The 16,210-nt window shown below is 42.4% G+C and overlaps 5 protein-coding genes across 5 annotated transcripts; 3 read left to right on the forward strand and 2 right to left on the reverse strand.

The window, feature by feature from the left end:
* The first annotated feature begins 5,267 nt into the window (after nucleotides 1-5,267).
* On the forward strand, nucleotides 5,268-7,561 carry Pex19 (peroxisomal biogenesis factor 19). Its single transcript, XM_018004690.2, has 7 exons — nucleotides 5,268-5,508; nucleotides 5,578-5,783; nucleotides 5,852-5,972; nucleotides 6,033-6,249; nucleotides 6,314-6,397; nucleotides 6,455-6,618; nucleotides 7,159-7,561. Exons 2-7 carry the CDS (start codon nucleotides 5,729-5,731, stop codon nucleotides 7,394-7,396), a joined length of 879 nt encoding a protein of 292 aa, XP_017860179.1. The 5' UTR covers nucleotides 5,268-5,508; nucleotides 5,578-5,728; the 3' UTR covers nucleotides 7,397-7,561.
* Nucleotides 7,529-8,970, reverse strand: LOC108611868 (putative ribosome production factor 1). The gene has a single exon (XM_018004689.2). The coding sequence runs from the start codon at nucleotides 8,874-8,876 to the stop codon at nucleotides 7,656-7,658; it is 1,221 nt and encodes a 406-aa protein (XP_017860178.1). The 5' UTR covers nucleotides 8,877-8,970; the 3' UTR covers nucleotides 7,529-7,655.
* On the forward strand, nucleotides 8,970-10,357 carry Mt2 (tRNA (cytosine(38)-C(5))-methyltransferase). The gene is made up of 2 exons (XM_018001438.2): nucleotides 8,970-9,278; nucleotides 9,343-10,357. Exons 1-2 carry the CDS (start codon nucleotides 9,218-9,220, stop codon nucleotides 10,317-10,319), a joined length of 1,038 nt encoding a protein of 345 aa, XP_017856927.1. The 5' UTR covers nucleotides 8,970-9,217; the 3' UTR covers nucleotides 10,320-10,357.
* A 75-nt stretch (nucleotides 10,358-10,432) lies between these two features.
* Ced-12 (engulfment and cell motility Ced-12) lies at nucleotides 10,433-13,517 on the forward strand. The gene is made up of 4 exons (XM_018004586.2): nucleotides 10,433-10,689; nucleotides 11,141-12,169; nucleotides 12,240-12,791; nucleotides 12,852-13,517. Exons 1-4 carry the CDS (start codon nucleotides 10,578-10,580, stop codon nucleotides 13,349-13,351), a joined length of 2,193 nt encoding a protein of 730 aa, XP_017860075.1. The 5' UTR covers nucleotides 10,433-10,577; the 3' UTR covers nucleotides 13,352-13,517.
* Patsas (palmitoyltransferase Patsas) lies at nucleotides 13,364-16,152 on the reverse strand. The gene is made up of 2 exons (XM_018001173.2): nucleotides 14,385-16,152; nucleotides 13,364-14,324 (listed from the first exon to the last, which is right to left on the reverse strand). The coding sequence occupies exons 1-2, from the start codon at nucleotides 15,849-15,851 to the stop codon at nucleotides 14,133-14,135; spliced, it is 1,659 nt and encodes a 552-aa protein (XP_017856662.2). The 5' UTR covers nucleotides 15,852-16,152; the 3' UTR covers nucleotides 13,364-14,132.
* Between the last annotated feature and the right edge of the window lie 58 nt (nucleotides 16,153-16,210).

Below are 16,210 nucleotides of genomic sequence, written 5' to 3' on the forward strand. Positions count from 1 at the left end.
ATGAAAGGAATTTTTCGAGGACATTTTATGGGAGTGAATAATAATGTGAAAGAAACGAGGGCAAGATTAACAAATGATACTAAATTGTTCGCAAATTGCTCGTGAAGAACGAAGTGAAATGTTGTGTAATCGAGAATGCAGAAATTTATTGTACAGAATCATTTCGATTCACATAAAGGAGTGCTTATGGAAATGACGTAAGAAATTATTGGCCAAGACATCTAATTAAAATAAGAAAATGCAACGAAAATTCTTTTTACAATTCGCTTGACTACCGTTATAGCGACCCATATCGCATAACAGCAGACACACCCCTCTTTGCTGGTTTTCAACGCCCATGCACACCTGGTTGTGGTCCAGTTATAATTAAGTTAGTTGTGCCCGCTCCACGCTTGGTTAACACAAAAAATTCACAAAACAACATACAACAATCACTGTAAAATATTTTGCGCTCTCTATCTCTCTCTTTTCCTCCCTCTCTCTCTTTCTCACTTGATCTCTCTTTCTCATTCTATCTCTCTCTTTGTTGGCCAATCGATTCGCTTTGGCCAAACGTAATGCGGCCTCTTGTCACAGACGCTGTTTAACGGCCTTGATTGTTTGTCCAGCTTCCATGACTCGGCCTATTTACCAGCTCCTAATGTCTTTATCAGTAGTGTCTCGTCTTCCTCTTCATCAAATTTCCATATAACGCACACCAAACTGAGTTGTTGGAAAGTAAAGACACATGGGGGGTCGGCGAGGGCGAGTGAAATAGATAGACAGACAGTTCGGGTAGGATATGTGTGAAATTAAAGGATAGATAGAGTCTCTTATACAACCAGTATTTCAATTTGCCATAGAATATTCTTTCAAAATACCAGGATTGTTACAAATGATAAAAAATACTTTAAATATTCAAAAATTAGAAAAGTCATCGATATATTTTTCAAATATTAAAAACTATTATAAACTTGACGAATTATTATTAAAATATAAAAAATGAAATTGATGAAAAATATAAAAAGTGACTAATTTAAAATATATCAAAATTATGCAACAAAAATTTTACAACTAATTTGAATTCAAAACCATCATTTTATTTTGTAAATATTTATTTGTTGATTTATAATTTAAAATTTAAACATGAGTTGAAATAAAATATTATAAACTAAAATGTTTTCCCGCTCAGCCGAAGGGAAACTCTATAGAGTTCCAAATCCTAGATCTGGGTGTGAGCAGTGCAACCTTCTGCGCTCGACAAGGCGTAGATTGACTTCAGCTCTAATCCGCATTTATTTTTGGTAAATACGAGTGCGAAATGTGCAAAAGCAGTTGCTGCCCCCCTCGGACTAAGCCCACCCAAGGAAGTTTTCAGGACAGACAGGCATAGAGAGATAGGTGAAGAGAGACGGAGAGCGGAGCCGGGATCATAAAACAAAAATCCGCGCTAAAGCATGCAAACAAATAGAAAAGATTAAAGTTAAGTCGGACAGCTTAAGAGTTTTTGACTTTTTCAAATATTTGTGAAAAGTTTGCAACAAATTTTGTTGAACGCGATTAAAGCGGCTAATCGTAGAGAAGTCTGTCGTTTTATTGATCAACATTTGTAAACGATTTGCCATGGGCTAGCCGAAGTCTGGTCCGGCCTGAGCTGATCCATCCTTCTGCTGGATGGCGTCTCAGGTAGCTGCGGATGCGGCTTAACGCAAATAACGCCCATCGGGCAAGGGGCTTTTCCGATCAGCAGCCAAGGCGAATGCGATTAACCCTTTGCGTTGATCTTGGCTAATTGTAGGCATTAGTTGTTTATGGGTCACGAGCTGCGCTTCCACAGAATTTCATTGTCTCCGAAATTAGCATAGTTTGCGATTTCAATTGAAAGGGCAGCGTGGCCCGGTGTGGTTGCTGCCCACCCAAAAAGAGAAATACAATGCGAAATGCATAATCCAATGGTTGGCCGCAGAAACGCAAGCGAACCGCAAGGGAATCACTCTAACCACATTTCGACACGGCCAAGCCAGACACTTAAGCAGAGCAGAGAAGAGTCGACCTGCTGTCTGCTGTGTTGGCAAAAAAAAAAAAAAACAACAACAACACAAACAAAAGTTGCCAAAGTATGTGTGAAGTGGGGCTGCGCATTGTCCAAGTACACCCACTTTTACGAAAGTCATTAGGCTGAGCCAAGCGCAACGAGTGGCAACTGCTAAACGCTGTCGGCACGATCAGAGGCCAACAAATTGATCATTAAACAGAAGGCGCAAGGTAGGCGCAAGAAACAACAACAGCAACAACAATGGCGAGAAGAAGACAAGACTCACATTGGACTGAAATCAAACATCTGGAGGCAACGCTCCCGTCGGGCAGGGAGCATCATCAAACATGCTGCAGGGCCAAATGGAAAAACTCGAGGCTCACGAAGAAAGTGCGACAAACGAAACAAAACGAAACCAAAACACAAAACAAAAAAACAAGATTAATTTGTTTTCCTGAGTGGTTACAACCTGTTGCCCAGCTCATCAGATCGTCAGATCGGCTGATCGAACAGAGCTATTCACCATCAGCTATTGAAATTATGTTTGAGCTCCGGCGAAGGGGAGCTCACAAAAGTAGGTGGCGTTTTTCTCACATCCACAATCTATGCCGGCGTTTTGCCATTCGCCACGCTTTGTATAGGATATATGCGAATTTAAATAAAATTATTCAATATCTTCATTAATCAAAGCAATGCCTGCTTTCTGAAGATGCGCCGCAACCGAAAAATCAAATGAAATTGATACTCAATTAGCGATGTGCCTTACAAACGCACATTAACGATGTATTAGATTAAAAGTCCTGCATATCGATAATCGATTTGCATTGAAGTGCTTTGCCAACTATGCTCAACCACTATGGCTCAACTATGTTAGCTTACAGCGCACAGTTAAGCGAACCTGCAAGTTCGACAATGTTAGCACTGCACTGAAACAAGTTTGTCATGTTACGTTATGTTGAGTTACGTTAGACTCGCTTAAAAACGTAAGGCTCCACAATTGCGGCAGTAAAATTTGGTTTACTGTTATGCAAATAAGAAATATTCAAATAACTCTTTACTGTAACATGCAATATGCTATGTTTAAATTTGTTTTTCATTATTCACAACAATTGTTAAAAGAAAAAAACCAATTTATCGTCTGACAAGAATGAAGCCCACGCCAGCCCAGCCCAGCTCGATGCGTATGTAAAAAAGTAACCATGGCGAATTGAGAGGCTGCAACGCGCACACAAACACACTTAATTTCCGCTTAATCACTCAGAACATTTTGACGACGACCCACATTAAATGTGGTATATGGCAGATGCTGGCTGGAATTGGCCAACCCTCTGGCATCCAAAGATCAACTCGAAGACAGACAGACAGACAGACACAAGGGCTCATTTGCATTGGGCGTTAAATGCTTTGATGGGCAGCGACAGAGACGGAGACAACGACGACTACGGCTGTTGGGGCGTAAAAACTCACGGGCGTTGCATCATTGCCAAAAGACGGGGGATGGTCTTTTGGGGAGCTAGACAGTTGCCGTATATCAAAAGAAAACTGTGTCAACATTTTCCAGGAATTATTTCCAAGTGCTGTAATCGCAATTGCCACGGAGAAGCAAGTGCTGTAGATACAGATGGAAAGAAAAAGAGAGGCAGAGGGTAGATCCTGCACACGCGACATATTCGACTGAATAGGTGGGCTTATAAAACCACAATCATTGAACGATCACCGATCTATTATGGCGTGATCTATAGTGCTAAAAGCCATAAAAGTTCACTGAACGCTTCCCTGGAAAGATGTGCAAAGGACGAAATGTCGAAAAGTTGCCAACAGAACACAAAAATCGTTGAGGCAATCAGTGACCGTGAAATCGCAGCCCGAATGATATATGGGCAGGCTACGAGAAAAACTTTCCCAAAAAAAGGAACTACAACCCAACGAGCAGGAAACGAAGTGAAACGCCAGCATATTTTATGGCGGGTAGAGATGATCTTCCTTTAGGTGATGCACATGGTTCCGTGTTCTCTGCCCTCGAGTTCCTCAGAAAAATTTGCGTGTGCTATGGCTCAGGTAACTGAACATTTCGCCTCTATAGCCACTACTCTGCCACGATAATAACTAAATAAACAGTTTTTGTCCTTAAAAATTGTGTCAAAAAAGAGCGAGCTCTACTTTTTGGACGGTTTATTGTTATAGCAAAAAGGGTTTTTACGCTGGTCGACTTTTGTTTTGACTTCTTGACTTGAAACTTTGAAGTTCCATGAAAAAATATTGGTTTGATCTCTTTGAATTGTTGTAGCAGAAGAGACAAAGTAGGGAAAGCGTTTTCTTGCGCTGTCTTTGTCTCTCTCTCTCTCTCTCTCTCTCTGTCTCTCTCTCTTCTCTGTCTCTGTCTTTCTCTGGTATAGTTCGCTCCCACTCAAAAGTAAATCATATTCGAGAGTGAGCTACTAATTTATGCATAATGTTCAGGTAGACTCCGCCCCTACCTTTGTCTCTTCAATGGAATAACGCACCCTTAAAGACAACGCCCCAAACAAAAATTTACCACAAAAACTCGGCGTAGCGAATGAGAAATCGAAATTCGTTTTGCTCTTTGGTAAATGGTATGCGGTTAAAACAGAAATACGGCCAACCATATGAGAATGGCTATGAACAAACATGGCAGGGTTCCTCATCTCTTTGACCTTGGACACTGCGTTGAGACTCCCTACCGAAAGGCCCATATGTAGGAGTAGTACGAGCCATATCGTTCTGGTTTCCGAATTTGTTTCGCATCTCCGTGCTGCCCCTCACAGTTACGCCGAGCCGTATGTGCGGTTTAAGTTCTGGTCGCAGTTTTGGTCGCCGATCTTCATGTTCGCACAGCAAGGTGCATGACCTTAGTTTCGCTGTGCTTGTTTGTTGTCTTTCGCAGAACGACTGCAAATATTTTGGGTGATTATTTTAGATAATCTTTGTCTAATGTCCTTGGTTTATTTTAATTGCAGCACTACAGCCTATAGATTATGAACTTTGTAGATGATTGATTTGAATGAAAACAAAGAATGTAGTGAATAAACTTAACCTTTGGTAGATTACTTTTGCTTACAAAGCTATTTATAGATATATTAAAATTAGCTATATCTATTTACAAATAAATATATGACGCAATTTAGATATATTTTATGTTTTGACATAGTGTGCCATGTTTATTTAAACAAAAACGTTCTAGCTCCCAGTTTTTAAATGAATTATATTGACTTGGTGTACAATTTCTGCAAATAAGTCTGTTCAAAAGCCTAGCTTAAATTTAAATTTCGATTATTGGTCGAAACGATACGGCGATATTAAGTCGCAGATTGTTCAAATTGATTGACATAAATATCGATACTCAGTCTAGAAACGATTCCTCTTTTTAATAGTTATTTCCTTATCCGTTCGTCAATTTGAGTTTTGATAAATTAAGGTAAAAGTAAATTTGTTAAACCAATATTAATTGCCTCAGAGCTATTTTTAATTTAGAAGTAAGTAAAATACAATATATGGGATTGGAAAGAGAACATTAAATCAAATATATCGATATTTTATGCAAGGTTGACGCGATTTGCGGCCCACACACGTTACTCTTCATGCGCCTCACGCAACTCACACGTACACACATACTCACACCTTGTGTCAAGCCAAAACAAGTGTTACATCGTTTTTCTCATAATTAAATCATATATATCAAACAAATTAAATAAAATGTCCGATCAAAAACCAAACAATGATGGTGATGAGCTAAATGATTTGCTAGACAGTAAGTAGACATGATACCCAGAGTGCATCTGGCTAACTTATATAACGAGATTCTATTACACATTACAGATGCACTGCAAGACTTTGACAAAAGCAAAAGTGGAGCCAAGCCGGAAAAGACGGCGGGCACGACAGATGGGACAGGGAATGCTACTAGCGAAGCCAACGAAGATCCCGATGCGTTTTTCATGTGAGTTGTTCGAATTGGTTTGTCTTTGTTATCGAATCCATTTGGACTTTGGAGTTGCAGCGAACAGGCGAAAATCTTGGCGGATCGAATGAACACACTTTTCGGAGGTCCGGACACGCCCAGTGGCGATATTCCACCAATGCCACAGGATCCAGAGCAAATAATGGCCGGCTTCAAGAAAATGGCAGAAGCTGCCGCCCTCACGCTGAGTGGGGAGAATACTGCCAACGACGACGAGGTGTCCAAGTATTCCGATAGCATTTCCCAAGCTCTCAAAGTACGTAGCCTAACAAGAATGATCTCGAATCATTCAATAATCAATCCATTGTGTCTTTTGAAAGGGTCTTCAAGAGGGCACAGAAAATCTAGCTGCACCCGCGTCCGAGAATGACATTGCCAGCATGTTTGGATCCTTGAATCTAGATGTAAAGTGATGTGAAACTACTTCTATTATCTAATAACTTATATTCAATATATCTTAGGGCGGCGAAAGTGATAGTAATAGTTTCCTGCCTTTTATGGAGGGCATGATGCAGAGCTTGCTCTCTGCTGAGATCCTACTGCCTAGCATTAAGGAGCTCCTGGAGAAGTATCCCAAGTATTTGGAGGAAAATGACGCCAAGCTCTCAGCGGAGGATAAAGAAAGGTGATTCATCGTTTAGACTTCGCCCAACTGTTGCCAACTACGTGACTTGCATGCCTATTAGCTTAATTATTTATACACTAAGAGCTCTGTAAAGCAAAGCTAGACATGAGGGAAAGCTGTCTATAAGCTGAGACTTTTAGATATGCATATGAGAAGTTAGCAATATTATAGAACTATAACTTTGCCATTAGTATATGTAAAGATAGAAGTAAATCTAACTGAGGCAGGTGAATATGATGTCAGGAAGCCCGTTTAGGATGATTAACATGGAATTAAGAAAGTAATGTAGAGCTGTCATGTGAAGCTATACATGTTTTGTACAAGAATGAATGGATGTTGTGTAAAGAAAATGTAGAAGTGGGGCAAAAGCTATTTACATGTTTTATAGCAGGAACTAATATTAAGAAAGCAACTTGGAATCTTTATTGTATTGCTTACTTAATGTGCCCAATCCCGTTTTCAAATTGTTTTGTAGAGCTTGCACTGGGTGTCTCGTTACATTTTCATGCTTATATTAAGCGCTGTCTTATTCCTCCACAGGTACCAAAAGCAGATGGAGCTGTACAAAGTGATTGAGGGCCATTTGCAGAGCGAAAAGCCCGATGATACACCCTCCGTCAAACGCGAGAAATTCCGGGTGGTGCTGGATGATATGCGCAAGCTGCAGGATTATGGACAACCTCCAGCAGAGATATTGGCCGAGACTGGTGGAGATTTGCCATTGATTGATCCGACAGTAGCTGGCGGTATACCAAACCCCCAATGCCCGACAATGTAAATGTTTGTCTGGGTCACCTCGGGCTTTTCTCTTTTTTGGTGTTGTGTCGTTCCTCGTGGAGTGCCAAGTTGTTGAATGTTGCACATTTAGCATTAGGACAGCAGTTATTTTATACATTTAAACGACATCACGTGATGGTTATTATATCTTTTGTTTATGGTTTTACACATATTGTTTTGCCTTAAATTGTATTTATGTTCTCTACGAAATACATAATATTCAAATATTTAAAAGAAATGAAAAGAAATTTATTTCTAAATTAAAGGAAGAAGCGACGTCTGGACTCCATGGCATGTCGCTTGTTGCTTATGATCCAGGTGTAGTCGCCCGTTTTGCTGTCGAATGTACCTTCCTGCAGGGAGCGCAGCTTGAGTGTAAAGCGTGGCCCCAATTCCCGCAGCTTCACCCTCTTGCCCTCCTTGGAGAACTCGTAGCGATGATGACGAAAGAATATATAATCTCGCTGATTGTGAAATGTGACAGCACGCCTGCCCCGGAACTCGGGATCGTGGTGAAAGAGCGCGCCCAGCATACGACCCACCGTTAGACCCAAGCGAGTCGTAAAGTTGTTCAATATTACCTCTGGTCGATGCTTTGTGATCTCCTTGTGGTTCCGCTTGATATCTGAAGTCAACTTCACGTTCGATAGCTTGAAATGCGCAGTCGGCCCGTTGGGCAGGTGAATGACCAGCAATCCATTAGGTTTGCGTCTATCCTCGTTGACAATAACAACATCCGTGAACTGTTCCCGCTCGGCGCTCTTGCAGATCTTCTTCACCGAAGCCTTGTTGCGTATCTTCACCAGAGCATTCGGGAATATACGCGACAATTCGAGGCCGAATTTACGCGTCTTTGTTACTGGATTGTCGGCAAATGTGATTAGCACTTTGGGCTCATAGATGCGCTCGAAATAGGTACTAAAATCGTCTAGCTCCAGCTCTTTACGCAGCTCCTCATGGTCAGAATCGTTGAGATTGCTCACCTCAGTTTGATCCTTCTCACGCAGACTTTCAATGGTGTGACCCGGATTGGCTGGCACTCCTGCCTTGCGACGTGCTCGTCGCTCCTGCATCTTTTTCTTATGTTTTTCCTTCTTCATCTTACGGAAGAGCGCCATGCGCTGTTCTTTGTTTTTCATTAAACTAAGAGGATTAAGCACTGGGAGGCGTGCCTTCTTTTTATCATCACCGTCACCGTCCTCATCATCATCATCATCGTCGTCATCGTCATCATCATCCTCATTATTATCATCATCACCGTCATCATCGCCAAAGCCTACCTCGTCCTCGTTCTTCTCATTTTCCTTTTGTTCCTTCTTTTTCGCTGACTTTTGGTCCATTTCTATGTCGCTGTCATCGCTGCTATCAGTGACTGGCCCTTGAGACTGGTCTTCCTCGAGTTCTTCTTCTTCAAAACTGGAGTCACTATCTGAATCCTGTTCCACGGGCTTTGGTTGTGGTTTTCTTTTTATTTTACCCATGATTTTTCAATTAATATCAAGCTATTTGTTAGAACTACGGACAAGCCGCACGTGTTGACTTTCTGCTTCTTAGCAGTAATGCCATTCGCACAAGCAAGCTCGTGGTGAATGACAAAACAGCTGAAAATTTATAAAATATATATGAATGAAAGAAATTAATAAATTTTGAGTATTGAGACCATTCTGCGGGTTGAATAATGAAGGAATATGCCTTCAATAATAAATAAGGGTTTTCTTTAATGTAATCAACCTGTGCGAAAACAACAACCAATAGGTTATTATTGTGAATGACAAACAGATGTTTGAAAGCATGCAGTTAAAACGTAAACAAATGAGTGAAGATGGAATATCGTGTATTGGAACTCTTTAGTGGCATTGGTGGCATGCATTATGCTTTTAAGTGTATGTAAATATTTATAATAACAATAGTGATGCATATTCATATTGTCAGCCATTTAATTTGCAGATGCACAACTATCCGGCGAAGTTGTTGCCGCTATGGATGTGAACACAGTCGCCAATGCGGTTTATGCGCATAACTATGGAGCGACAAGTGTAAAGACGAGGAATATTCAGAGTTTAGCTGCGAAGGAGATCAAAAAACTGAATGCCAACATGCTGTTGATGTCGCCGCCCTGTCAACCGCACACGCGCCAAGGCTTACAGCGTGACGTGGAGGACAAGCGATCTTGTGCACTCTCCCACCTTTGTTTGTTGATTCCACAGTGCGACACGCTTGAATATGTGCTAATGGAGAACGTGAAGGGATTTGAGGTATCTCAAGCTCGACAGCAATTTATTGAAGCTCTAGATAAGGCTGGCTTCCACTGGCGCGAGCTCATTCTAACACCCACGCAGTTCAATGTGCCTAATACTCGATATCGATATTATTGCATAGCACGGAAAGGCAAAGATTTCAATTTCGACAATAAGAAAATATGGGAACATATGCCAGGTACTAAACCTGATCCAGATCAGCAGTCAATGTGCAAAATATCAACATTTCTTGAGCCAGACGTTCCTGATGACTTCCTTGTGCCAGATGACGTGCTGTCCAAAAGAGTACTGGTCATGGACATCATTCACCCATCTCAGAGTCGATCTATGTGCTTTACCAAGGGCTACACTCACTACACAGAAGGTACTGGCTCGGTGTTTACACCTCTTTCGGAAACACAATCCCACAGTATATTCGAAGCAGTTAAGCAAATTGACATGGATCCCAACAGCAAAGATTCCGAAGAAGCGCAAAAGCAAAAACTTGAACTTTTACGTCAAGTAAAACTGCGGTACTTTACACCCCGGGAAGTGGCGCGGCTTATGAGTTTTCCCGAAGAATTTGAATTCCCTGCTGAGACAAGGAATCGACAAAAGTATCGATTGCTGGGAAATAGTATAAATGTTTGTGTTGTAGGTGAATTGCTGAAGTTGCTGACTACATAACAAAATACAAATTGTAATTGAATTAAGATAATACTAAATTGGTTTAATATTTTTCAATTTAAAAAAGAAACGGACAAATTGCATCGATAAAAAAATTTAATTCTAGGCATCTAGGTAGCCCTGGTTGAAAACTATCATACCTATCGGGCCTATCGATTCCGTTTATCCATAATAACCAATTAATCACTAAACCACAGACTGGCGCAAATAAAACCATAATTTTAGTTAATAAAACTTTATAGGGCAAAATCACTCAAAATGATACCGAAAAAGATGCCGGTAAAGGATGCGCACATAGTAAAAATAGCTGTGGAACGCGAGAATCATATAGCGCAGCTTATAAATCTGGACCAAAGGCATCCCCTTGCAAGTATGTATACAATGATTGCAAATATAAAAAACCATAAATAAAGTTTCTTATTGACGAGTCATGACACCCGGGCGTAAGCTTGTAAGCAATTGAAATGTATTGCACTTTAGCTTTGAGTTTGCCAGGTTAAAGAAAAAATCCAGCGCCAACGCCCTTTGTGTTGCAGTTTGTGATGTCAGCGTGAGGTCTCATTAAAGTGCACGGAAGCGGACAGGAAGTGCAGATGGTAGTTTGATGATAGTGATGAGTGTGTATGGGGGTGTTTAAACCCTGCTTATGGTTGATCAGTCATATAGTCAATGCGATAGACATACATTTAGACTAGATATCGATACGCTATAGAAAAGACATAGGAACACTTTAAGCTTAAATTTTTAAAATAACTACAATTGGATTGTAATATATAATTACACACGCGTAACTTCATCATTTAACATCAACATTTTCACAGGTAAAATCCAGGAAATATGCAGCAGCTGGGGCATAAGCGATCATCAGAACTATGCGCTGCAGTTCTGCGAAACAAACAATATGAAATATGTAACGGAAAAGAATCGTAATGAGATTAAAAACGGCTCAGTGCTGCGACTGCAGTACTCACCCTCTAAAACGGCCAGCGATACCTTGGAAACTTTAATAAATGGCGTCCCATTGGACAAAGCACAACGTCTTAAGGAGCTCTCATCGCTCAGTATGGATCACACGTTCGCGCTGGAGTTTATCAAGGAAAAAGGCTTGGATATACTCATTAAAATGATCGAAGATGTGAATCAAAAGGATGAGGATATACTGAAGTACAGTTTGGCCAGCTTTGTGGAGCTAATGGAGCATGGCACCGTATCCTGGGAGGTGCCCGAGAGCAGTTTTGTGGCACGAAACATTGAAATTGTACGCAACTTTCAAAAATATCCCCCTAAATGCGGCGAGAGTGCGCTCTCCAATCTGGAGAATATTGTCCAAAGCAGCAGTAAATATGTGCTAGTTGCCGAAGAAATCAAGCTCCAGGATATACTGCTCCTGCTGCAAGAGGCCAACTCCCCGGTAATGCGACAAAATGCCATTGCACTGCTCAACGCGCTGTTCATGAAGGCCGATGAGTCACGCAAGCGTACCATCGCCCATACGATAAGTGCGAAACCCTATAGACTAGCCCTGATTGGCAATGGGTTGAGCACGGAGATGACCCACCAGCTGTATGTGCTGCAAACCCTGACGCTGGGCCTCTTGGAGAAGCGTATGAGAATGAAAATGAATGCCCAAGATCAGGATGCACACGAGAAGATCAAGGAGCTCCGTCGCATTGCGTTCGATGACTACGCGGGCTCACTTAATCTGAATGATGATCACATTCGGCGTGGTGGCAGCGGCGGCACTGGTTCAGGATCGGGTGCTGGCAATGTCAACTTTTCGCAGTACTATAAGAAACTTGGCTTCAAGTGCGACATCAATCCAGCACAGGACTTTATCGAAACGCCACCGGGTAGCTATATTAATATATATTTAATCTCTAATTAAAGAAATGTTAATAATATATAGATTCTTGTTCCTAGGTATACTCGCTCTGGATTGCATGGTGTATTTTGCTCGGAACTATACGCAGCAGTACACGAAGATTGTGCATGAGAATTCCTGCCGTGCGGATGAGCATGAGTGTCCGTTCGGTCGCACCTCCATCGAACTGGTGAAGGTGTTGTGCCACATTTTGCGAATTGGCGAGCCACCCGCCGATCAGTCGGGTGACTTTCAGCCCATGTTCTTCACTCACGATCAGCCGTTCGAGGAGTTCTTTTGCATTTGTGTCATCACATTGAATCGCACGTGGAAGGATATGCGTGCCACCGCCGAAGACTTTCAAAAGGTGTTCAGTGTTGTACGCGAACAAATTCAACGCACTCTAAAGCAGCGCCCCGAGAATCTAGAGGACTTTCGCAGCAAGATTGCCTTGCTAACGTATCAGGCGATCACGACATTGCGTCAACAGGAGCGCACCTCGAAGGAGGAATGCGATTCGACAGCATCGGCCATTGTGAAGCTAAAGGAGAAAATCTCACCACAAATTGTGGAGCTCATCAAGCAGCAGCGTCTCTCATTTCTAGTAGAAGGTTTGTGCTTAGATTTGCTATTACTTGATTTGTTGCACTGATATATATTTTTTTAACCAGGCACACGTTTCTCCAAGTATGTGCGCGGCACACGTAGCAAGGATAAGTTCTGGTACGCTCGCCTTTCGCCCAATCACAAGGTCATTCATTATGGCGACTGCGATGAGAAGAACATACCGACCTTGGAAGAACTGCCCAAAAAGTTGCCCATCATTGATATTAAGCAGCTGCTGGAAGGCAAAGAGTGCCCGCACATGAAGGAGGCGCGCACACGCAAATCGCCCGTAAATTTTGCATTTTCCATAACATTTGAGAGCATGGATCATTCCACTTTGGATTTTGTGGCGCCCGACGAGACCATATTCAATTATTGGACTGATGGCATCAACGCTCTCCTCGGCCAGGAGATGACAAGCAAGCAGAAGAAAGAAGATTTTGACACGCTCCTATCCATGGAGATTAAACTGCGTTTGCTCGATACCGAAGGCGTGGACATTAGCAAGGACCCGCCGCCCATACCCGAAGATCCCGAGAACTATGACTTTTGTTTTGAAAGCTAAATTAACTCAGTATTTCGTTTATTTTGATTTAAATTTATTGCAATAATCGATCGTTCCAAATTCCTCAACATACATGCCAAAGTGTACCCATTATATAGAGTAGATCCATACTCTCCGATCTGAATTAGTATTAACAGTGCAATTTCCAAAAAAAAAAAACAACAAATGAACAAACAAACAAAAACAAATGGAACGCTTAGCCATTTAGTAAACATCATTTACAATACATATTTTATGTAATTATATTAAGTATATTAATATTAATATTAATAGAGATTCATATAAATACAACGTTTTATACATTAACCATTTTGTACAAAATGAAGAAGCAAATTGTAACAAGAGAAGCGTATTCTTATTTGTGATAGCATATCTAACTGGATCTAGAAGATCCTTGCAGAATAATTGATTATTGATAATTGGATAATTGTCATGAATTTCATCTTGTTATCCTTTTGCAAGGACGCAGAACATGTTATAGATCTATCCTTATCTATAATGGTATCTTATCAACATGTCAATAGTTTCTAACTAAATCGACGTAGAACATGTTCTGTAGAGATATCCTTAGAGTAAGATATATGGAATATTCTTATATTGAAATTATTAATTGGATAAAATACTTGGATTGTTGCTAAAAGTCGAGTAAGCCGTAAAGCCAAAGCCGAAGCTTGTGGAGCAAAATCAAAGCACAGTCGTCGCCTAGGAGCGGCGACTGTCGCTATTATCCACGCACGGGCACCTTGCGCCGGCGAGCATGAGCGCGCTCCTAGCTTCTTAATCAAATATTATCCTCCAACAGCAGATCGGTGTCATCGCCTCTATCCGGCAGGCAGACAAAGAACTCCAACAGATTCAGGACGGGACCACGAGAGAATGGATTCTGGTAGCGACCACGCTTATCCCGCAAATATGGATAGCGCTTGTAGTTGAACATCTCGTTCGTCGTGAGATTCATGCACGCGTGAAGGATCTATCAAGAGAATGAAACTATATTAATCAGGATTGCAGGTAGTAAATAACGTTGCCTTACAGATGTACAGGTGAGTATCCAGCCAAGACCGCAGAAGACGATGGCTTCGATTAGACCCAGCACATACAGCATTGTGAATCCCTCGATCATTACGCAGTAGCAGGCAAAGTAAATGGTAAACGAGCAATTGACGGCGACGGAGAGCACGAACAGAAAGAACCACATGCGATTGCGCAGTCCCACACAGTTGTAGATGAAGGGACAATGATGATCGAAGTAGGATACACAGCGATTGCAGACCCGACAGTGCTTGGCACGCAGTGGACGTAGGCATCGACAGCTATGACACAGCCGGGTGAGCATCACGTTGCGCTTCTTTAGCTTATCAAAGTAGGGTATCTGCTTGATAGCCCGATAGTAGGCATCAGAGCTGAGCGGTATATATCCCGGATCCCTGCGATTCGCAATCGCCCAGCTGACCCACATGACTACGTTCCAGTAGATGAAGCAATAATGCGAACGTCTCAATATATTCCATGTAATAGGTATGGCCCTTATCATATACATTGGATAGCCCCAAAGCAGCACCGAAAAGAGAAAGAGAAAGAGAGGTCCTTTGGAATCACCGGCCCCACCAAAGAGCCAGCCCCAACTCTCCGACACAGAGGGAATCCAGCGTGACTTCTTTTTTACCTCGCCGTAGAGCAGCCGCACCACATCCTGATGCTGATGAGCTTGAGCTAGCATAATGGGTGTCTTACCGTTCTTATCCCTCGGCTCCAGCTCTAGCTGCGACTTCTCACACAGCAGACGCACGCAATTGATATTCCCGGAGAGGCAGGCTAAGTGCAGCGGTGTTGAGCCAAAGTTATCTGTCTTCTGCAGCTCCACACCGGAATACATGAGCAAGCGCATCAGATCCCCATGACCCTTATATGCAGCCCAATGCAATGCCGTATCTCCATTGATATCCGTTAGATTGTTTAGAGCACCCATTCCCAACAGATAGGCCGCTGTTGCAGTGCGTCCGTACATGCAAGCTAGATGAAGAGGTGTCAATCCTTTGAAATCCGCCGCATTTACTGCAACGCCCGCCTGCAGTAGCACTTGCACCACCGAGGCGTGACCCTTGCGGCAGGCCCAGTGTATGGGGCGGGGTCCCTGGGTACCCAAACAGGGCAAATCGATTGGAGCCGTTCGTTCAATCAGATACCTCATCAGTTGCACATTTCCGTTGAGCGCAATCCAATGGGCAGGCGTATAGCCATGTCGATCCCGGGCCGAGAGGCATTCCATGCCAAACTTCTCCACCAGATTCTCCACTTCACTCACTTCACCATTCTTGATGATATCGAAAATATCATCCAGATTTACCGTAGCACCATCCAAGCCCTCAAAGAGCATCATATTGCTGTCGTGCTCGCTACCATCCGTGTTGTTAGCTGCTCCATTAGCGCCTGGTGGCGAGTGGGCTCGATGATCAATGTCGATGTCAATGTCTGCATGAGCATGACCGTCTTCCTCCATGTTGCATGACGAGGAGGCCGTCAGGGGCAGCGCCCATACACTGCGCGCTGCCCCCGGGCTGGGGTGTACCTTGCTGGAGGCCACGTTGTAGAAATCGAATTCTACGCCAAGACGTTCCGCTGTGCCACCCGATAGCGGTGGTTGGTGGTGCAACGGGTTTTCCAGTAGATGTGCAATTTTGTTGGCTTTGTAAGCGACTGTCGCACGGATAAAATTCTTTTACGCAAAAATAAACACCAGGACAGAAATTATGTCAGCAGTTTAAAAATCAATATTAACTGCGAATGTAGGACATTCGAATTCGAATTGGCGCCAATTATAAAACAGCTGTGAATTTCGATAACACAACAGTGGTTCGA

This window comes from Drosophila arizonae, chromosome 3 (assembly GCF_054131065.1).
Source record: "Drosophila arizonae isolate 15081-1271.41 chromosome 3, UAZ_ARI_1.0, whole genome shotgun sequence".
Taxonomy (NCBI): Eukaryota; Metazoa; Arthropoda; class Insecta; order Diptera; family Drosophilidae; genus Drosophila; species Drosophila arizonae.